Below are 20,042 nucleotides of genomic sequence, written 5' to 3'. Positions count from 1 at the left end.
AATGAAGCCGGGATTTAAATATCCCATGCTTCATTTGCATAATCACATAATGGTGCTATTTCAAAATTGAAACCACAGTCTAGACGTGGTTCTTTCTAAAATAGAAGCCTTTTTTGAAAGATTCTGTAGTTTCAATTTCGGAATAGTGCTTTTTGAAAAAGTGCCAGTATGTGATTATGCAAGTGAATCATGGGATATTTAAATCCCAGCTTCATTTGCACTTTCAAAGTGTCTGATTTACATCCCTCTGTCGAAAGAGGGATGTAGTCTAGACACACCCTGAATGATAACTGGGGACACAACAGGCTTTCCCCAGTAATCCACCTTGTCAGCTTCTTTCCTCCTGAGCTCTTTTTATTGTTGCTAAATAGTTCCTCCATGTCATTTTTCACAGGGGATGTGAACTACATGGTTCATGTTAAAGGACAAAAGAACATCTCAAACTGAAATGGGCCTGAACTGCGATAATTATCTCTGGATATAGGCTTAACTCCTCCATAATGCTGGGACCTTCAGATCTGAGGGGCTGTTGAAGTTCACCAAAGAGATGGGGCCAGCTATGAACTGGCTTTGGATTCAAATCTCCCCCAGACTAGGGGATGCCTGGCTGATGTCCTGTAGTTCTGACCCATCTCTAGTTTCAGAGGAAATGTGATTAATTTCAGTATTTTTTTATTTAGACTTTGAGAATTTATTGGAAATGAGGAGCAGTGTGTGGAATTATTGTTTCTGTCTCTTGGTATGCTGCCTGCAGCTACAATAAAACTAGTTATGAAGGGCCCCACCCAAGCTATAACTAGCTGCACAGTTTTCAGTTAAAGCACATGCACATGCAAAGGGAATTGGAAATCATCCCAAATCAGGCTCTTCCATGTGTGCATGGTTACAACTCCAGCTTTCAAAAACAAAACAGGAAGCCCCTGCAAAAACTTTGAGGCTCAAGGGGTTAAATGAAATCCAACTCTCCCTTTCCTGTGCAGTAAAGATTAGTAACTAAACAGACGCTGGGAAGAGGATTGCCTTGGAGCCACTGATTGAGCTACAGAAGTGGGGAGGTGGACACCAGCAGGCTACAGGGTGACTTTGGTGCCTCTAAACCTTACACTCACCTTCAAACAAACCATTGCAGAAGGTAAGAGTTAGTTTTGCATTATGGATCACTTCTTCCCTCTCCTCTTCATCTCATTCACTACTTGTCTGTTTGTCTTTCCTTTGTTTATGGCTTTTTATTTCCAAGCACTGTTTATCAGCCTTACTGCAGTTTAAAGGGCAAGAGTAAAGTTTGCTGTAGAGTGTCCTATGATTGCAAAATCAGATTTCCTGCCAGAGGGTGTAGGTAGGAGAAGGCATGCAATATATTCAGTGAATATTAATCCCTGTTGCTTCCCGCTCCTAAGGGTTAATATCAAATAGCCATTAGTAGCAGCCCTGGGGGAGAGGGAAATTGTATCCGTTAATGTTGGATGAGCCCAGGAGCTAGGTGCCTAAAGAGATGTGTAGAAAGACATATAAAGTTATCAGGGCTTGTATGCCATGGATATTAGTGTGAAATCTCTTACTAGTTTATGGGAAAAGTAAGCCCAGTCAATAGGACTGTTAAGCCGCTGAACCAGTGGATTCTTTTCCCTATTGGCAATTGATACTCAAATAACCGTTACTATTGGAGACAGCTGTGTTGATTGAAGGAGCTCCTGCCTACTTCCAGAGGAGGGTGTATCTCTACTGATAACTACACACTCATTTCACCTGTCCAGAACAAGTAGTCCCACCAAAGGCAGTACAAGGAAGGATTTTCAGGATCACACCCAGTGCTGACATCTTTTGTAGTTGTCCTGTTGCAGAGAAAGTTAGCAAGTCAGCTGAGAAGGCTATTCGAGACATGGTAAAAGGATGGTTGGTGATGTGACAAGTGCTGTGCGAAAGGTAAAGGCACAGGATTTGCAAAGTGCTGTGGCATTCCTTGTGGAGAGGCCAGCTGCTTTAAAGGAATTATACAACTCAGAAATCCCAAGATCAGGACAGAAGGTAATAGACTTAGTACAAGAATAGGGGATGGGGATGAAAGCTGAGTGGGTCTGTTTGCGAAGGTTTTCGTATCTCTGAACTCAGTGATCTTGGAAATGCTAGCCCTGTTGTAAATGTAGTGCACTCCCCTCTTATACATTGTACCTGCACAGAGCTCTTCAGCAAGATTGTCTGTATGAGGCTTTGGGACTCATACTGTCACTCCTTGTACTTTGATCGATGTGATTCCCTTCTCTTTCTTAATGCTTTTTGATCCTAGAGTGTTTCATAAATTGCAGACACAGGTCAAGCGAAATGCAGCTTTCTAGGATTGAGGGTAGCAAGCAAGAGTATAACTCAATGAATGAATGAGAGTGTGGAGGGCAATGTGTTCTCCAGGGATAGCATGACACATAATCTGCCCTGAGAGGGGATTTTTAATGCCTACTAGAACCAGATAGAGCCCTTAAAAGGATCATAATTTAAACATAAATTTAAAAGAGAAAATGCTTTACCTATTACTTAAAACAGATTAAAATTAAAACTTTTAAAATTAATTTTTTCAACTATTGATGTTCTGTGTTTACGTTAAAGCGGCGAGGAGTCCTGTGGCACCTTATAGACTAACCGAAGTGTTGGAGCATAAGCTTTCGTGGGCAAAGACCCACTTCGTCAGATGCATGTGTTTACGTTGTTATTGCTCTCAGATTGGACAATGAAGATATGTCAGCTTCATGGTTGTTGTTTTTTTAAGTCACTTTCATTCTCAGATTCTCGTGTATCAGCACAGATTTGTGCTGACAACACTGCAGTGAAGATCTTTTCTTTCCAAAATCTGATTCTATCAAATTTGAAATGTTTCTGGTGGTCCTCAGTTTTGTATCAGAGTCCCTCCGCCCCCAGAAAAAGACAAGAAAAAAGGGTTGGAGGCCAGATTTACCTTGACAATGTCCCTTAAGGTTGTGCTGCCTCCACACAGAAAATTGTGTGGAACTTGATGTATCTACATCAGAAGGATAAAACTTTGCGTTAAACCTCTGATATTGGCGACTCTGATTCCATAGAATCTACATGTTTCCAACCTAAGGCTAGGCTAATAAGCCATCCCCTCTAAGTGTAAGCTCTGAGACAGAACTCAAGTGTGACTTACATGATTTGTGGAAAACGCCAAGCAGGAGTGCAAAATTCCATTGCTAGGTCTCTTCATGCTGGCTCTCGTTTTCTCTCTCCTTAATAGGTAGAAAATATTTTTTGAATTTGTTTGCTTTTAAAAATAAGCTGTAAATGAATGTGCCTCTCGGATGACAGCTCTGAGCTGGGAGGAAGCATCAAACAGACATTAGAATGGGTAACCTAAAATGTTGTTTCACAAACAAGGCGCTTTTTGATGCGGTCTGTGTATTTCTGGTTTTGGCTCTCCCCCTTTTGGGTCCAGGTGTTCATGAAGTGTGATGTAAGTGTTCTGCAATGTCCAATCATCTAGTCATTAGGGGGTTAGTTATCTCACAAGATATACGTGTGTACCCAGCTGGAGTGCATGGGAGTAGCTGTGCTCCAATTTGCTTGATGCTAGGAAAGCTGATACATTGTTGCAGCCTTTGTGTTGATTCTACAGACCCAGCTGTTCCATAGAGGAATTTGCAAGTTTTTTATAATTATTAATAAACACTTTAGACTATAGGTTCATCACTAGTTGGGATCTGGAGGAATAATTTTCCTCTCAAAGGCATAATACCATTCCAACGTGAATGGCTTCACTGAAATGTTATAGCCCCAAGCCAGAGGCGTCCAAACCAAGGGTCTGTGCAGAAGGCCATAGCTTTCCCATTCTTTAACATGGGTGTAGTAGCCTTAGGCCAAAGTTCACCCCCTACTAGTGGTTCCTGTCTCTTCCTGGTTAGGAGTGGGGGCTGAGGTGGGCCAACCCCGCCCACCACGGGGCCCTACTCTCTCTTCTCCTATTCTCCTGAGGTCCTGACTAGGCCAGTATACTGAGCGGGGCCCAGACAACTCCCGGCTGCTGTGGGGAGCCCTGGATCCTCCACCTGCCTTGGGCAGTGTGTATGAGGCGGTAGTGACATGGGCTGCCAGGACTTGGAACTGCTCTCTGGCACCCTATCCCCTACCCATAGCACGTGGATGGTCTGGGGTTCCCCACAGTGGTGCAGGTTCCCAGGGCAGCTCTTACTATGAACTGGCTCTGGTTATCTGGTTTAGGCAGGGGTGGGGCCTTAGGGAGAAAAGGGAGGAGCAGGACCTCTGAGGGAACCAGAGGATTGGGACCATGGGTGTTGAGGCTTCAGTGGAGGTTCTGTTGTTCCTCACCCAAGCCCTGTGGGCCTGAATTAGTTGGCACCTGTGGGTCTCTTACTGCAGTGTAGACATAAATTCCTTTGAAGTATCTAGTACTGGTTACGGTTAATGGTTGGATACTGCTGCTAGATGGGCCACTGGTCTGATCCAGTATGTCCATTCCTAAATACTTAAGGATGTCCCTAAATCCTGAGGGATTTATCACTGCACTGTGAGGATAAGAGCCATCTGTCATTGTAATCTTTTTCTTTGCAGGAGCTCGTTGTGGCTATGTGTACATTGGCAAGATTTTGCGCAAATACTTTTAACGCAAGAGTTTTTGCATTAAAGTATTTGCGCAAGAGAGCGTCTACACTGGCATGTGCAAAAGCATCCATGCCAGTGTAGACGCTCTCTTGCGCAAGAAAGCTCCGATGGCCATTTTAGCCATCAGGCTTTCTTGCACAAAAAATTCATGTTGCCTGTCTACACTGGCCTCTTGCGCAAGAACAGTTGTGCAAGAGGTCTTATTCCTGAGCGGGAGCATCATAGTTATTGTGCAAGAAGCACTGATTTCATACATTAGATCATCAGTGTTCTTGCTCAAGAACTAGCGGCCATTGTAGACAGACAGCAAGTTTTTGTGCAAAAGCAATTGCTTTTGCACAAGATCGCACCAATGTAGACACAGCCTGTGTGTATATCCCTTCCAAGGTTATTTGACTCCATTATTGGATCAAACCAATGGTCCATCTAAATCCAGTATCTTGTTTCTGACTCACTAATAGGCTTCTCTGATTCTGAAAAGGGGCGTATGTGAATGAAACTGGATGCTTAACCACATCCAAAGTTCTAGAGCAGTGTTTCCCAAACTATGGGCCGCGGCCCGATACCTGGCCACCGGAAAAAAATACCAGGCCTCAGCATGCCTGGTGGCTGCCAGCAGGGCCAGCCTTAGGCCGATTCAGGCCCCGCGCCCCTGAACCCAGAAGTGCCAGTGAGTTACAGAGCTGGGGGCCCTGCTCCACCAGTATGTGGAGCTGGGTCTCTCTGCCAGGCGCGGGTCCCCCGCGCGTCCTCCCACCCCCAGAGTGTCAACGCCATGCGCGGCTCCTCCTCACCGCCTGCCACTGCCCATGTGCAGCGTTGCACGTGGGTGGGGAGGACGCCCAGGCATGACATGGCGTCACGGCCCAGGATTTTAAAAGTCCTCGGAGGCACGTGGCGGGGCCACGCTGGCTCCAGCCGCCTCCGGCCCCGCAATGTGGAAGGCAGAAGGTAGGGAACTGGCTTGGGCGGAGGCGAGGAGGCAGAGGCAGAGGGGGAGGAGTGGAAGGAGAAGGCACCAAGGGACAGGGTGCAGGAGAGAGAGACAAATGCCAGGGGGCCAAGTGCAGACAATGAGGGAAAAGGGTAGGAGGGGAGGTGTCAGTGGGAGGGGGGACAGGGTGATGCTGAGAGAGGAGAGGAGAGCAGAAGGGCATTGGGGGCTGGAGGAGGAGGTGCTGGGAGAAGGCTTGAAAGAAGGGGTGGGCATGAGAGAAGTGGGGATGGAGCAAGTCGTGTGAGGGCACAGAGGAGCAGGAGGGGATGGGGCAGAGAGTGCTGAGGAAGTGGGTATCAGGGAAAGAGAGGGCAAAGGGGCAGGGGCAGTAAGGGAAGGGGGAGGCACCAGGAGGATGCAGGGCTAAGGGAAGGTGCAGGTGCCAGGGGATTCTGGGGTGAGGAGGAGGGGAAAGCTGGGCCCCGGAAGCAGCCCTGGATGGGGGAATTGGGGCAGGCTGGGGTGATTGGGGGGCCGGTGGAAGCAGGGCTGCCGGGGGGTGCGAGGTTGGGGGCAGGGAGCTGGCCGGGGAAGATGGGGGGCGGGGGGCAGAAGAAGCGGCCGCCGGAAGGAGGCCTGGATGCGGGCAGCGGGGCTGGCCAAAGGAGATTGGGAGGAGAAGCGGGGGGGACCTGGCTGCCCGGGAGGGGGTTGGGGGAAGTGGGGCTGGCCAGAGGCGCAGTGGGGGGAGCAGGGCGGAGGAATGAATCGGCCTGCGGGGAATGGGACTGACCCGGCCATATGTAGATCTTGGGACGCTGCCCCTGTTCCCCCCTCCCCCCTGCAAAGCAAAAAGCATGAGTTAGTCCGGCCCGGGGATTCTATTGTCCCCCCCCTCGAGTAGTTGCGAACTGTCTGGCTGGTAGACACACTCATGCAGCCTGAGCACATTTACCAGCCAGGCAGTTCGAAACTACAAACTGATACATCTAGTAATAATACAACTTACCTAATGAGAAAATACCAGACATGTTATATGTCTGGTATTTTCTCAGTTCGTTTTTTATGTGTTTATATTTTTGGGATGCAAAAAGCAGTATTAAAAAAAAAAAAAAGGGTTCCAACTAAAGTAAAAAGTTTGGGAAACCCTGGTCTAACCAGCTTTCTGTCTGTCTTACAGTCCATCTATCCAATCCATATTCCTTAACTTGCTGGCAAGAATATTGTGGGTGACCATATCAAAAGCTTTGCTAAAGCTGGCACTGGGGGTTTTGGGAGGACCAGAAACAACTTATTTGAATATTCATCATTTGGTTAATGAATATGCAAATATGCAAATGAACATTACCTGTCCTCCAAAAGTTCGTGAATGGATTTACTGGTCCCCGTGTCAAAAAGTTTGGGAACTCCTGGTCTAGAGAACATGACCTATGAAGGAAGGCTGAAAGAATTGGGTTTGTTTAGTTTGGAAAGAGAAGGTTGAGGGGGGGACATGATAGCCGTTTTCAGGTATCTAAAAGGGAGTCATAAGGAGGAGGGAGAAAACTTGTTCATCTTGGCCTCTGAGGATAGAACAAGAAGCAATGGGCTTAAACTGCAGCAAAGGAGGTTTAGGTTGGACATTAGGAAAAAGTTCCTAATTGTCAGGGTAGTCAAACACACGAATAAATTGCCCAGGGAGGTTGTGGAATCTCCATCTGTGGAGATATTTAAGAGTAGGTTAGATAAATGTCTGGCAGGGATGGTTTAGACAGTATTTGGTCCTGCCATGAGGGCAGGGGACTGGACTCAAAGGCCTCTCAAGGTCCCTTCCAGTCCTAGTATTCTATGATTTTTATGTGTTTATATTTTTGGGCTGCAAAAAGCAGTATATGTGCTCGTGCATATGTACACACCATGTGTTCCTGCTTGCTCATGCAAATGGAAGCACAAACACACTCATCATGCAAATGTATGACGAAGTCTGGAAAAACTGTACCTCCCACAGATTGTTTATTTGCTACATCGTTCTTAGAGCAGTAACTGCTGGGCTCTGGCTGCTACTGGGGAAGCAGTGATGGGTTTTTGCAGAACAAACAGCAGGTTTATTTTTAGATAACTGTCATCGTTTCTCTCTGATCACACAGTTCCATATGTGCTTCCTTTCATAGCACACTGTAGTGCCAGTAGTGAACACACCCTCATAAAGCTCTTTTTTTAAAGTTAATTTTTAGCAACTGCTGAAAGGTGCTGGGCTGGCAGCCCTGGATACTGAAACTTTGTTTCTCCTAGCACAGGTACTGATTTAACTTTCTTTAGCAGAATCTTCAGTTCTTCTAGCTTTCATCTCCTCCCACTTACACAGCACTGTAAAACTGACATCACTCTATTTACTCCAGCAGACATGCTTCTGATTTACACCACTTAGGCCACATGCTCACTACACAGCAGATCGACCCTGCCAGGATCGATCTTCCAGGGGTTGATTTAGCCTGTCTAGTAAAGACCTGCTAAATTGAACTCAGAGGGTGCCCCTGTCAGCACCAGTACTCCTGCTGCTCATGAGGAGTAAGGAAAGACGTTGGGAGCATTTGCTCCCATCGACCTCCAACTGCGTGGACAGTGTAGAAATATGATTTAAGATACGTTGACTCCAGCTACGTAATTAATGTAGCTGCAGTTGCATATCTTAATTTGACCTTCTGCTGTAGTGTAGGCCAAGCCTAAGAGAGAGGGAATTCAGGCTCGTTAGGTGCAAAGAGAGAAAGAAAACAGTTCAGATTACTTTAAAGTTTACACTTGAAGTACTTTTAAAATGTGTATGGTTGAGAAAATAGTCTTTTTGGGGAGGGCAGGGGAGTGGATAGTTTATCTGGCAGTAATTACCCAGCATCTAGACACTGTTTATCTTCTCAGGAAGTTTCTTCTCAGGAAGTTTACGGTTAACACACTTAACTTTGAGAGCCAGCTAACAAGTTCTTACACATCACTGTCTTCGTCCATACTCAGTGCTAGGGTTTGAAATCGTGTTAGTTAATATACATTAGTTAAAATTTTTAAAACACCACTAATTTTCCTAATCTACCCAAACCACAAAAAATGACCTATAGCAGTATTATAAAACAAATATAAGCCCTTAACTAGCCTTTTTCATTCTTTTTAATGCTTAGGATGTTTACTTTTAATTCTTGTCACGCATTTTTATAAGAGTTTGTTCCATTGTGGCTAGCAGTCTAAATTATTTCTGTTACATGGGGGAGTGTAATAGACTTAATTAATATGTATAGTTAGTGAGACTGCTAAACAAGAAGTTTTAATTAAATCTTTATTATTTAGAGATTTGTAATGGAACCCTGGTTGCAACCTTATGTATGGAAGACTTACTGCAGAGGGCTAAATTAGAACAGATAGTTTACTGTCTGCCAATTACTATCCTTGTGTAATATTGTATTTGCCCTTTTTAATGGAAAATTACAATTTGGGACAACTACTGCCTTTTCTCTGATGCACAGGAATGCCTACAAATGCGTTCAATATATAACGCTAATATAACAGTATTGTGAATTTCATGGGGTGGGAAAGATGCAAGCATGCAATTTCTGACAAGACATCCTCATCTCATATTGCTGTCGTACCCTTTGGCTGGGGATGTGTGAGGGTTAAGCCTCACCGTAGAATCCTCTTGGTCAGGAAGTGCCAGAATCTGATCTCACTGTTATAGCTGGTGACTTTTCAGTTTTTCTTTTTGCGTGTCCATTATGAACAGTGGCCCTAATCACACCATCTCTTCCTCACAAATTACAGGGGACTTAGGTGTCAGGTGATGGGGTAGTGACTGGAGACCTCAGTTCTAATTGGGTCATAAGCGTGTCTTGGTTTAGTCCTTGGTTCTTCATACAAAACCACAATGAAGCTTTGCTCACAGGGCTGGACTTTCCAGGCATGGTTCAGCTCACAACTGAGGTGCATTGGCAGAGTAGTATGGGTGGACAGGACTGGAATAGCATGGCATGCTGCAGGTTGGGATTGAGGAGTGTGGGCAGAGTTGCATAGGTTCCTAATTGGCAGAGCAGGCAATGCTGTAGGTTGAGATTAAAGTATGTTGACAGCTGCGCAGGGGAAATTTACAAAAGCACTTACCATCAAGTAAGAGAGTGCTCTTACTGACTTGCTGCTACCCTCAATAGCCTATTGTAAGTGCCAGACTCACCTCAAATCTGAAAACTTATCTTCATTTAAGAAAAAAATTAAGGCTAAACACATATTCTTTCATTGACTGATACAAAAATAAAATCGCCTTCAGAATCTTGCACCGTTTTACAAAAGTTCAAACATGAACAAGTGTGGAAATTAAGAGCTAGGGGATCTAACCTGTTTCCCACCGCCAAGTAAACCTTTCTCAAGCACCCAAGTTGCACCACTCTTTACCCTCTGGTCTCCTAGCCATGTTCCCCCCTGCCATTCTCTCCAAGCATCTGCGGCCAGCCAGTGTATGTGTACAGAGTATCTGAGTGTGTCCCTGGCCTGAGCCTCAGGTAACAGGAGAATGGGGAGGGAAATTCAATACACTGTCCAGTTACTTTAACACATACTTGCTTTTGCTTACTTGCTATACTAGTATTTCTCCACCTTGGCTCAAAGGGAGTCAGGAGCAGGGCTTTGTTCTGCTTGGACAAAAACAGAGAGAAATGTCAAACAAAGGACAACTTGCTCAGCCTAGGAAGAAAAGAAATTGCCATTAAGAAATCTCTTGGACCCAGTTTAATCCTCCTGCAGAGCATCAGTTTCTCAGTGCTCACTGGCTTGGTCCTCAGATTTTCCCAACTCTGTTTCCAGCCAAGGGAGAGTTACCCTTCAGGCCTTACCCAGCCTCCCCTTTATATTGCTACTCTACCGAACCCCTACTTGCCTATCTCTGCATAGGAGGTTTTCACTCCATCTCTCACTCTTCATGTTGTATCTAGTTCTTATGCTAATCCCTCTATAAACCATACAAATGGTAGTTGATTCCTTCCCTAGAAAGCCAGCAAACACAAGAAACATGGAGTTGAGACATTTTGGACACACGAGGAAAACAAAAGTTAGGAATATTTTTAAAAGTTTCTCTGTTTATTTTCTTAAAACACATCCAGATCCTTTGTTTATGTAAACATTCAGCTATGACAACACTATCGTAAAATCAACTCCATATTTCTGAAACTGCCTTTGGTTAGTATGTTTTTTTGGGGGGGAGGGAGGAGGCAGTTTCCAGACTTCCCAGAAAATCTGTCCTGAAATGAGAGAAGTCAAGTGAAATGCAGAGGATTGATTTTTTTTTTTTTAAAGGAAAAGGTTAACTGTAGTGGGAATCAAACTTCATCCTCAGCTCAAGATGCTACCAGCATTCACTTTGATACGAAGCAGAACCAGGCATTGCTTGGCTGTCCAATGATTTTATGAAGGAATGATGGGGAAACCATTTTGAAAAGAAGCCATCTCATTTGTGTCTGCCATTCATTTCCTCCTGTCCAAAAGAGCGTGGTGCTCAGTGACCCATCCTGAGCTCCTAGGGCCTCATTTGCATAAACAGTTTAGGCAGCCACGCGCAGATCTGTGTGACATTGTCCAGGATTCCACAAGAAGCTATACATTGGACCGAGGGCGTGTCAGAACATAGACCTGAGCTCTCTGAAAGGTCTGTGAACCTTACTGAGCCTGGGCTGAGTTTGGAGTTTGTCATTAAATGAAATTCACTGACTTTCTAGTTTCCATTGTCACAATGTCCCACAGATGTAGCCAAAGCTAAATGCAGAGTCAGCCCTGCCAAAGCAGAGATATTCACTTTGGGGAAGATTATCCCAACCCTTTCAAATCTCAAAAAGGTTCGGGGGAGGTGCAGCTCAAGTTTTTGGGATACAGACACGTGGCCCTAAAGTGCTAACTTCTCACCCAGCTAAGATCTTGTCCAACATTGAAGGTGTTTGGTTCTGGGATGTTCGTTGGGCACATTGCAGAGAAAGAAACTGTCTCAAAGTTTGGAACTAACACCTCAGATTAGACTGGTGAAGGGGATGAACTAACACTTCGGAGCCAACCAAGTTTAAGACTAGTTCATCCTCTTCACCAGTCTAATCTGAGGTGTTAGTTCCAAAGATAGCCACAAAGTGTGGCTCCTTCCCAACCTTCAGCAATATTCAGAGCTGAGGTTTTGGTCAGGCCCTTCTCTAGTTCTAGGCAAAGGTTCCAGCTGCTTATTTATGCTGAACTGATTCCTTTTATCCCTCTTTCTAATGTGACCAGGATTCAGCTCTGGGGGCAGACATGTTCAAATATGAGTATCCCAGCAGCTATTTCATATTCTGCTGATGCTCTTGGATTGGGGGGAGGGGGGTAGGAGAGGCTTTGCACCCTCAGCATACAGTGACACAAGGGCATTTTTTTTGACCCACACGGAAAGGTGTAAATTATTATAATGAGACAGGAAGCAGACAGGGCAGTAGCCCTGGGCTAATTGGTTTCCATAGATTCAGTTCACAGCCCAAATATGCAGAAAAGCTCCATCCCCCATTCCCAAAGCAAGGAGGAATGGGAAAGGAGCAGGAAGGACCTTTTAAATTTTTACAGTAAGACTCAGTGTTCAAAGGCAGAACAAATACGTTTACTGAATGTCAGGCATGGCGAGGCATATTACTAGAATCAACTGAAACTCACAGCGTCCTGTCCCAGCATGCGATGTCTGCTTTCTTTGGAGACCAGGAATTATTCAGTAACTGTCCTGTGATTGTTTCAAAATCCTGGTTGGGAGCATGGACACATGGTCTTTCCTGAACATTTCAACTGAGGGAGGCATTGGAAAAACAGGGCTTGTTGCAGCTTGTTTCACATAACATCTGAGTCCTATTTCAGAATTGTGCAGCATTTGCTTGGTTAAAAAGAACCAGAAGTCCATGGATTGCTTGAGATGGGGATGTCCAGGCCATGCCTCCTTAGATTTGAAGAATGTTTTTTAAAAAAAAGTGTAAATGTTAATATGGAACACTCAACAGATTCTCATATACAGTAGTGCACAATGCTCTATTGGCCTCAGAGGAAGGACTAGGGACCTGATCCCCTGACATCCATCCAAAATGCCCCATGAAGTTCCATTTTCTCATGATCTACATACTTAGCTTCTTGAGAGATAGTGAGTTCTTCATGTTTTTCTCATTTTCCTCTCACCTCAACTATTATTTTTCCGTGGGAATTTAGTATAGCTGGATTCCTCCAGGGACTCTGTAGTTCTAAGGTCCATGGAAGACACAAAGAGCAAATCTTTCTGCCCCAGTGTGCTGGATATTAGGTATCACCAGAACCCATGTGCATATTTTCAGTGTATCGTATGGACTGTAGTATGTTATGTTGTATATGTCCATGCTGAGAGCAGTGGGATTTTCCCCAGACACAAGATGTGTCCTATGTTTTGCAGCAGCTGTGAAATTCCCTGTCTCAGTGAAACTTCGAGAGTATCCAGAAAAAAGATGCTGCAGTAGACAGCCCTGCTTTCAGGTGTCTCCTCCCCCTCCCCCCGTCTTGATATTTTCCTGCAGCAAAGGTTTTAATTTTAATATTTAAATATTAGCTCTAGTCTTATAACATTATAAATTCTGTGTGTCAGCCATTTGTGAGCTTGGAACTAATATTAATGTATTAACCACTAAAATGAAAGGATCAGAGTATTAAAGTGATATGCTAAAAATTATGGCTCAGGGTCCATGTCTGTTATAGAGAATAAATGTTTTGGAGGCATAGAACCCAGGTAGCAGCTCCAATATCACCTTTCTGTCCTGGAGCTGGTGAAGAGAAAAGATGGCTTGACCTGGGAGTCTGACTGCCAGTGCTTGACTTATGGGAGAAAAGTGGGGAGGGGGCTGAATGTCAAGTACCTTGATTTTATTTAAGCAGCAGTGAGAGGTAAGGGGGGGGGAGGGGCATTAGAAGTGAGAGAGCCCTAAAAGTAGTAAGCTGGCTTGCCACCCCCACCCCAATCCCTCCTAAAATTTGAGCATTGCTGACAATGCCTGGTGACTAGAATAAGCCATGTTATTGCTCTTGTGGGCAGGGCAGGGGAGTTAGAAGGAATGATAAAGACCTTAATACTCAAAAGAGGAAGTTTGCACAGAGAAATGAGCTGAATGCTCCCAGGGCCTGTTCTGGACTGGTGAAGAGAGCCCCTACAGTCCTCCTGCTAAGCAATATCTCTGATGAAACCTGGAAGGGACGGAAACAGTATTTACAGAGTTGTACTTACATGCTGACTCTGTTTATGTGGGCAAGCACTGAGACTTTGGAGCCCTATAGAAGAGAGGTGCTGCTTGATGGGGTTAGTAAATAATACTCATGCAGCTTGAGCATCTTAACTATTGTATTTAACACCTTGCTAAGGAGCCCATATCTGACAATACATCTCATCTAGTCAGGTGTTTGATCCAGTTGTAGCAATGCTCCTTCTATAAGCTTTCCATATTTAGCCCTTCTGTCAAACTCTTGTATCCTGGTGCAGTTCATATGTGTCAAAATGTTTAAACTTGGGTGCCTAAAGCTAGACACCTGAATCCATATTAGGCATCTAATTAAATGCTGGCACCAGATGTAAAAAAACAAAACAAGGTATGTTGTATGTGTAAATGGGTGGGTGGGAGGACAAGAATCAGAACGTCTCTCTCTTTCACTACCCCTCCTCCCCTCATGCCCTATGATAGTGTTCTCAAAGGCAAGCTTAGGAGAAATCCAGAGGATCAGTAATTGCATGCTGGTTTTCCATGTGGATAATTTCAATCTCCACAGTTGCCTAGATTTGTCTGGGATAGATAGTGACAAATTACTTTTATTTTGCCTTTTGGTTTCAGTCCAGTATCTTCTCACGATGAATCTCTATTTCACTCCATGATACTTTTCATCAGCTTTCCCACCAGACCTGCCTGCCCCCTCTGTCCCTGACCTGGGTACCACAGAAGGCTCTAGCCATGAGGGGCAAGAAGCCAGCAGTTCTGATCAATGTTCTCTTTATTCCACAGGGGAAGATGAAGATCTTGTTCTTCCTGCTCATACTAACAATGATGCCACTTCCTACATCTTCCGTAAGTTAAGCACCTTTTCTTAAGAGTGGCTTTTGCCAGGGATGTGTGATGCTGTTGCAAAAAAAGCAAACATGATTCTGGGATGCATTAATAGGTGTGTTGTGAGCAAGACACGAGAAGTCATTCTTCTGCTCTACTCTGCACTGGTTAGGCCTCAGTTGGAGTATTGTGTCCAGTTCTGGGCACCACGTTTCAAGAAAGATGTGGAGAAATTGGAGAGGGTTCCGGAGAAGAGCAACAAGAATGATTAAAGGTCTAGAGAACATGACCTATGAGGGAAGGCTGAAAGAACTGGGCTTGTTTAGTTTTGAAAAGAGAAGATTGAGGGGGGACATGATAGTTTTCGGGTGTCATGAGGAGGAGGGAGAAAACTTGTTCATCTTGGCCTCTGAGGATAGAACAAGAAGCAATGGGCTTAAACTGTAGCAAGGGAGATTTAGGTTGGACGTTAGGAAAAAGTTCCTAATTGTTAGGGTGCTTAAATACTGGAATAAATTGCCCAGGGAGGTTGTGGAATCACCATCTCTGGAGATATTTAAGAGTATGCTAGATAAATGTCTGTCAGGGATGGTCTAGACCCTTGGTCCCCATCACGGGGCATTTATGTGCACCCGCCAAGTCTGCATTAGGCACACCCTAATGCAGGGGCGGACTGGGCCGGCGCGACAGAGCCACCGGGCTCTGCACTCCTGCACCGGAGCTGGTAGGGGTGCAGCTGGCACTTACAGCCCCACCAGAAGACCCCACCGGGCCGAGGGACTCCGACAAGGAGGACAGCAAGCTGACCCCGGCCAGGGAACGTACCAGGCCGGGGGAAGGGAATACCAAGCCGGGAGAAGGGAAAAAACGGGCATGGCTGAGAGAAGCGCGAGCATGCGCAGTCAACCCGGGTGGAGTCAGGGCTGCACCGGGGGTGAAGTCACTTGCGGCGCACCGGAGGGGGTGGTACCACGTCAGTGTGGCATTGCGGCGCTGTTTTTTAAAACAGCCAGCTGTGGCTTGGGGAAGGAGGAGTGGGATGTGGGGGAGCAGAGCCTGGCTAGAGGCGGGACGGCAGTGAGCACACCTGGCAGGGCGGTAGTGCTGTGATGGGCCGGGGCTGTGAACGCCGAGCGGCCTAGCTCCAGCACCTGGTCCGGAGCCCAGGCTGCAGGGACTTCTGGGGCTCGATCGCAGCAGACTCCAGCCCTGCAAACTGGAAGGGAGGGGAGGGGAAGAATGGGGGAAAGGGTGGGAGAGGAAGGGGCTTGTGCTGATGGGAAGGGGGGCAAGTCAGGAAAAGAAAGGGGAACGCACCAAGGGACAGGGTGGAGGAGATACAAATGCCGGGGGAGGGAGGCAAGTGGAGATAATGAGAAAAAGGGCAGGAGGGGAGGTGTCAGTGGGAGGGGGGACAGGGTGATACTGGGAGAGGAGAGGATAAGGGCATTGGGGCTAGAGTGGGGAGGTGCTGGGAGAAGGCTTGAAAGAAGGGATGGGCATGAGGAAGGTGGGGATGGAGCAAGTCATGTGTGAGGGCACAGGGGAATGAGGGGAACGGGGCAAGGCGTGGTGAGGGGGTGGGCATCAGGGAAAAAGGGGGTAGAGGCAGTAAGGGAAGGGGGAAGCACCAGGAGGGTGCAGGGCTAAGGGAAGGTGCAGGTGCCAGGGGATTCTGGGGGTGAAACAGAAGGGCAGATACCTGCAGGGGAGAGACATGCACCAGAGGAGAGAGGCAGGGCAGGTGTGTAGAGGGAGGTGTTAGGAGAGGGGATGAGGAGGGGTAGCTCACATGATCAGAGTGGGGCTACTGGAGGAGTGGGCACAGGGGGGAGAGAAGGGCTGGTGGAAGGGGGCAGGTCTCAGGAAGGCTGAGGGCAGTGAGAAGGGCAGGAGTTAGGACAGCAGAGGAAGGTGAGAGGTTGGGGGGCAGCAGGCACCAGGGGAGCTGATGGAGCAAGGGGAGGAGACATGGTGGGGATGGGGAGTGTGAGATTTAAAGGTGCCATGATTTTTTTGGGGGAGGAGGGTGCTTTTTTTGCTCAACAACATTTGGACATCCTCCCCTTTTTATTAATGCAGAATTTTGTTTAAAAATTACACATAAGTAACATAATTATCCAACTAAATTAAGTTTCTATCAGATTTACCCAATTCACATTTAATATGAAAATAGCAAATTCACATGGTAAGGTGAAAGAGTAATTGCTGAATAATTTAATTAATACCTTTTACATGTAAAATTACCTTTTTTATCTTAAGATTCATATATTAAATATGATGATTTTCGTATTCTTTAATGTACAAATACAAAATAAGCCTTGAAAAATTGTTGGCGCCCGCCACACTCTTCTGAAAACATGAATGTGCTATTGGCCACAAAAAGGTTGGGGACCACTGGTCTAGACAGTACTGGGTCCTGCCGTGAGGGCAGGGGACTGGACTTGATGACCTCTCGAGGTTGCTTCCAGTCCTAGTATTCTATGATTCTATATGTAGCCTTCTAGAAGGGGGTAGCTAGCAAAAAAGTAACTCCCCAAAACACAAGCATGGTGTGGCTTCTATATAATTTGATAATTAATCGTATTTTATGTCTTGAAATCTATTTTCATGCTTCACATGCATCATAAGTTACATGTTTGTGTCTCTACCTAATCTCGAATCCATATTGTTGGTCAGGCTTTGCTCAGAATAAATGCAGATTTGGAAGAGCTGGGGTACTGCAGGAAAGAACTGATGTATATTGACAAAACCCTGAGGGGGCCCAGAGTGGGAATAGCAGGAGCATTGACAGGTCAGTTGGATGGGAATTTAGAGCTAGAGCCTTGCAAATCTGAAGATATCTGCTTTGCATCTGCAGTTGTGCATGCAGATATTGGCAGCTCATTTTTGTGGGTCATTTTGTATCCACACAGGGCTCTACTTATAGCGCTATGCAGGGAATTTGCTAGGATTGAAAACATTGTTCGGCTGTGAAGTTGTTAGGACCCATTGCCAGAGCTGAGTAAGGGATTGAGCAATAGGGCTGATGCAGTTCAGTGGAAGCGGTTCCGATAGAAGTGTAAGTGAGAGGCTTGTGCTGTGCCTGTCTGCACTATATTTGCGTTTAAATCTTTCATGGACAATCGATCAAATTATTTTCCCTGCTTGCCATACCAATCTCTGAAAGACTCTACAAGTTCCACCTTGCTCCCAGAATATCATTGGCTGATTATTATGATCCCTCAGCCAAATGGATGCATGGATGGGCTGGCATCTGACAGCACACCTCTTGATTAGCAGTAGGAGAAGCACATGATGAGGATGTGTGCAGCATGCTGAAAAGGTGGTACATGGTGTGACAGACTTAAACCTGGAGTTGAGGGCAGGCCCAGGTTCCCCCCAACCATCCCCACACCACTGCAGAGTCTGCACCTGAGAGGAAAGACCAGGACTACAGAGGGGGGTTTACTTCAAAACTGTGAACTAGCACATGATGAGTATGGCTCAGTAGGCTGCGACCCCTGCCTCTAGTAAAGAGAAAGAGGCCATGTGGGGGGTGTCAGCAAGTCTCTGAGGTTGAAGCTGTCTGTCAGAAGCATGAGACCCACGGGGAACAGCTGGAGCTTTGCCACAGTGGGCACAGTGCTTATACCTCTCTCTCTTATAGTAGCTGTGACAGCTGTAGAAAATCCAGCTGTGTCAGGGGACAGCTGAGAGTGCTCTCAAGTATCTGAGATTTATGAGCTGCAGATTGAACTGCTGCTTGCAGTAGGCAGCGCTTAGATGGTTTCCTAAGAACTGCACTGAGCACTGGATTTAATCAGGCCTATTTTCCACTAAGTTGTCAACTTTATAAGATTGTGAAGTGCTCTTCAAACTTCTTGGAAATTCCTCAAAAAAAAAAAAAGTTACTCGAACCACAGTTAACATTGCTGGGGCTTACTGAACTCAGTAATCCAGTTATTAGACTTGATGTAGATCTGGTACAAACCTTGCTTGTTTGTGCACATAAGCTTATTTCTAAACCTAGAGGTGATGAAAAGTGCCCCCACATTAGAGGACTGGGTACAAGAGTCTGCACACTGTTACGTGCTGAAAGAAGATATGGCTATCAACTTCAGTGATAAGATATTAATGAGACTTGATTCCCTATGTCAAGTCATGTAGAACATCTGTATCATGAAACAACAATCATACCCAGAGACTGCATAGGTCGTATCCAATTTGATCTTACAGTACTTAGTATTTCTTAGATAACTTACCTTGCTTTTGTTTGCTAAGTCTGTTAATAGCATCAAATCTAAACAAGGACAAATATTTCCATTTGGCCATTGCTGAGATATGTGACTGTGGGGAACGGCTATTTCAACATACAAATGTTCTGATTCTTCTGTGTTGTTTTGTTTGTTTCATAATGGATTAACTGTGAGAGTCCATTCTTGCTATTTATGGAGTCCTGACCAAGGAATGTGTTTTTTTTTCTGTTTGCATAATAATTTGCTGACACACAAAAAGTTATCAGTGGAAAAAAAATTGTTTTGATGGTCCTGGACCATGATGTTCTCTACATGTGAAAAAAATCCTATTGTCTTTGGCACAATAATCTAAGTAATAATAATCTGCAAGTCATTTCCTGGGTGATGAAAGTCCCAATTCAGCAAGATGTTGATCCCTCAACTCCTGTAAATTTGAAGGGGAGCTGAGGGTACTCAGCATCTCACAGGCCTATCCCATAGAAACATGACAGGTGCAGTTATCTGGGTATATGCAGATGGATTGATTTGAGATATACAGCTCACTACACCAATAGCCTACAACAAAACAAATAAGAAATAAATGAATGTCCAATATTTAATAAGGCAAAAGGAACCTCCCCTCCCCCAACACAGGGTATGCCTACAGTATACAGCTTTTAATGACAAGGCTGTATGGACACAGTCCTGTTGCTAAAATTCAGTGTGTGTGACTGCTATTTGTCAGTGCTTTTGCCGAATCTGGCAACTACAAGTGTTGACAGAGTCCTAGAATGCTGTATGCAGGAGTCCATCTTCTGCCTTCTAGTTCTGCTTGTATGTACTGCAGACAATAGCAAAATCTCTGCTCTCTCTTGCCATGAGTCTCAAACACCATACTAAGGCTGGACCCTACACAGGGTTGCCAGGTGTCTGTTTTTTGACCAGAACACCCAATCTAAAAGGGATCCTGCCAACTCTAGTCAGCACTACTGATCGGGATGTTGAAAGTCTCGTTGCGGGTGCAGCAGACCTAAGGCAGGCATGTCCACCCTCTGGCTCCTATGCATTGGGGCAGCCAGGGGACGCCACATGCTGTCCCCATCCCCAAGCACTGCCTCTGCTTGGGGATGGGGTGGGATGAGACAGCATGCAAAGCCACCTGGCTGTGCCTCTGTCTACAAGCATTCGGGCCTACCACTGCTTCCAGGAGCT

At 45.6% G+C, this 20,042-nt stretch overlaps 1 protein-coding gene across 3 annotated transcripts in view; it reads left to right on the top strand.

Annotated features, from left to right (window-relative positions):
- Positions 1-1,737: 1,737 nt before the first annotated feature.
- PAPLN (papilin, proteoglycan like sulfated glycoprotein) overlaps positions 1,738-20,042 on the top strand; it is a 72,978-nt gene continuing 54,673 nt past the window's right edge. Inside the window, exons 1-2 of one of the 3 annotated variants that reach the window (XR_012903459.2) lie at positions 1,738-2,025; positions 14,572-14,634. Coding sequence is in view for 2 of the 3 variants with exons in the window: in XM_075927266.2 (XP_075783381.2) it covers positions 1,891-2,025; positions 14,572-14,634 (198 nt within the window). In the remaining variant the exon portion in view is untranslated. The remainder of the gene's footprint in view (positions 2,026-14,571; positions 14,635-20,042) is intronic. The other 2 variants (XM_075927266.2, XM_075927265.2) reach the window with 2 other exon arrangements.

The sequence above is a fragment of the Pelodiscus sinensis genome, chromosome 5 (assembly GCF_052426305.1).
Source record: "Pelodiscus sinensis isolate ZL-2025 chromosome 5, ASM5242630v1, whole genome shotgun sequence".
Taxonomy (NCBI): Eukaryota; Metazoa; Chordata; order Testudines; family Trionychidae; genus Pelodiscus; species Pelodiscus sinensis.
This window is presented reverse-complemented; position numbering and strand designations above follow the sequence as displayed.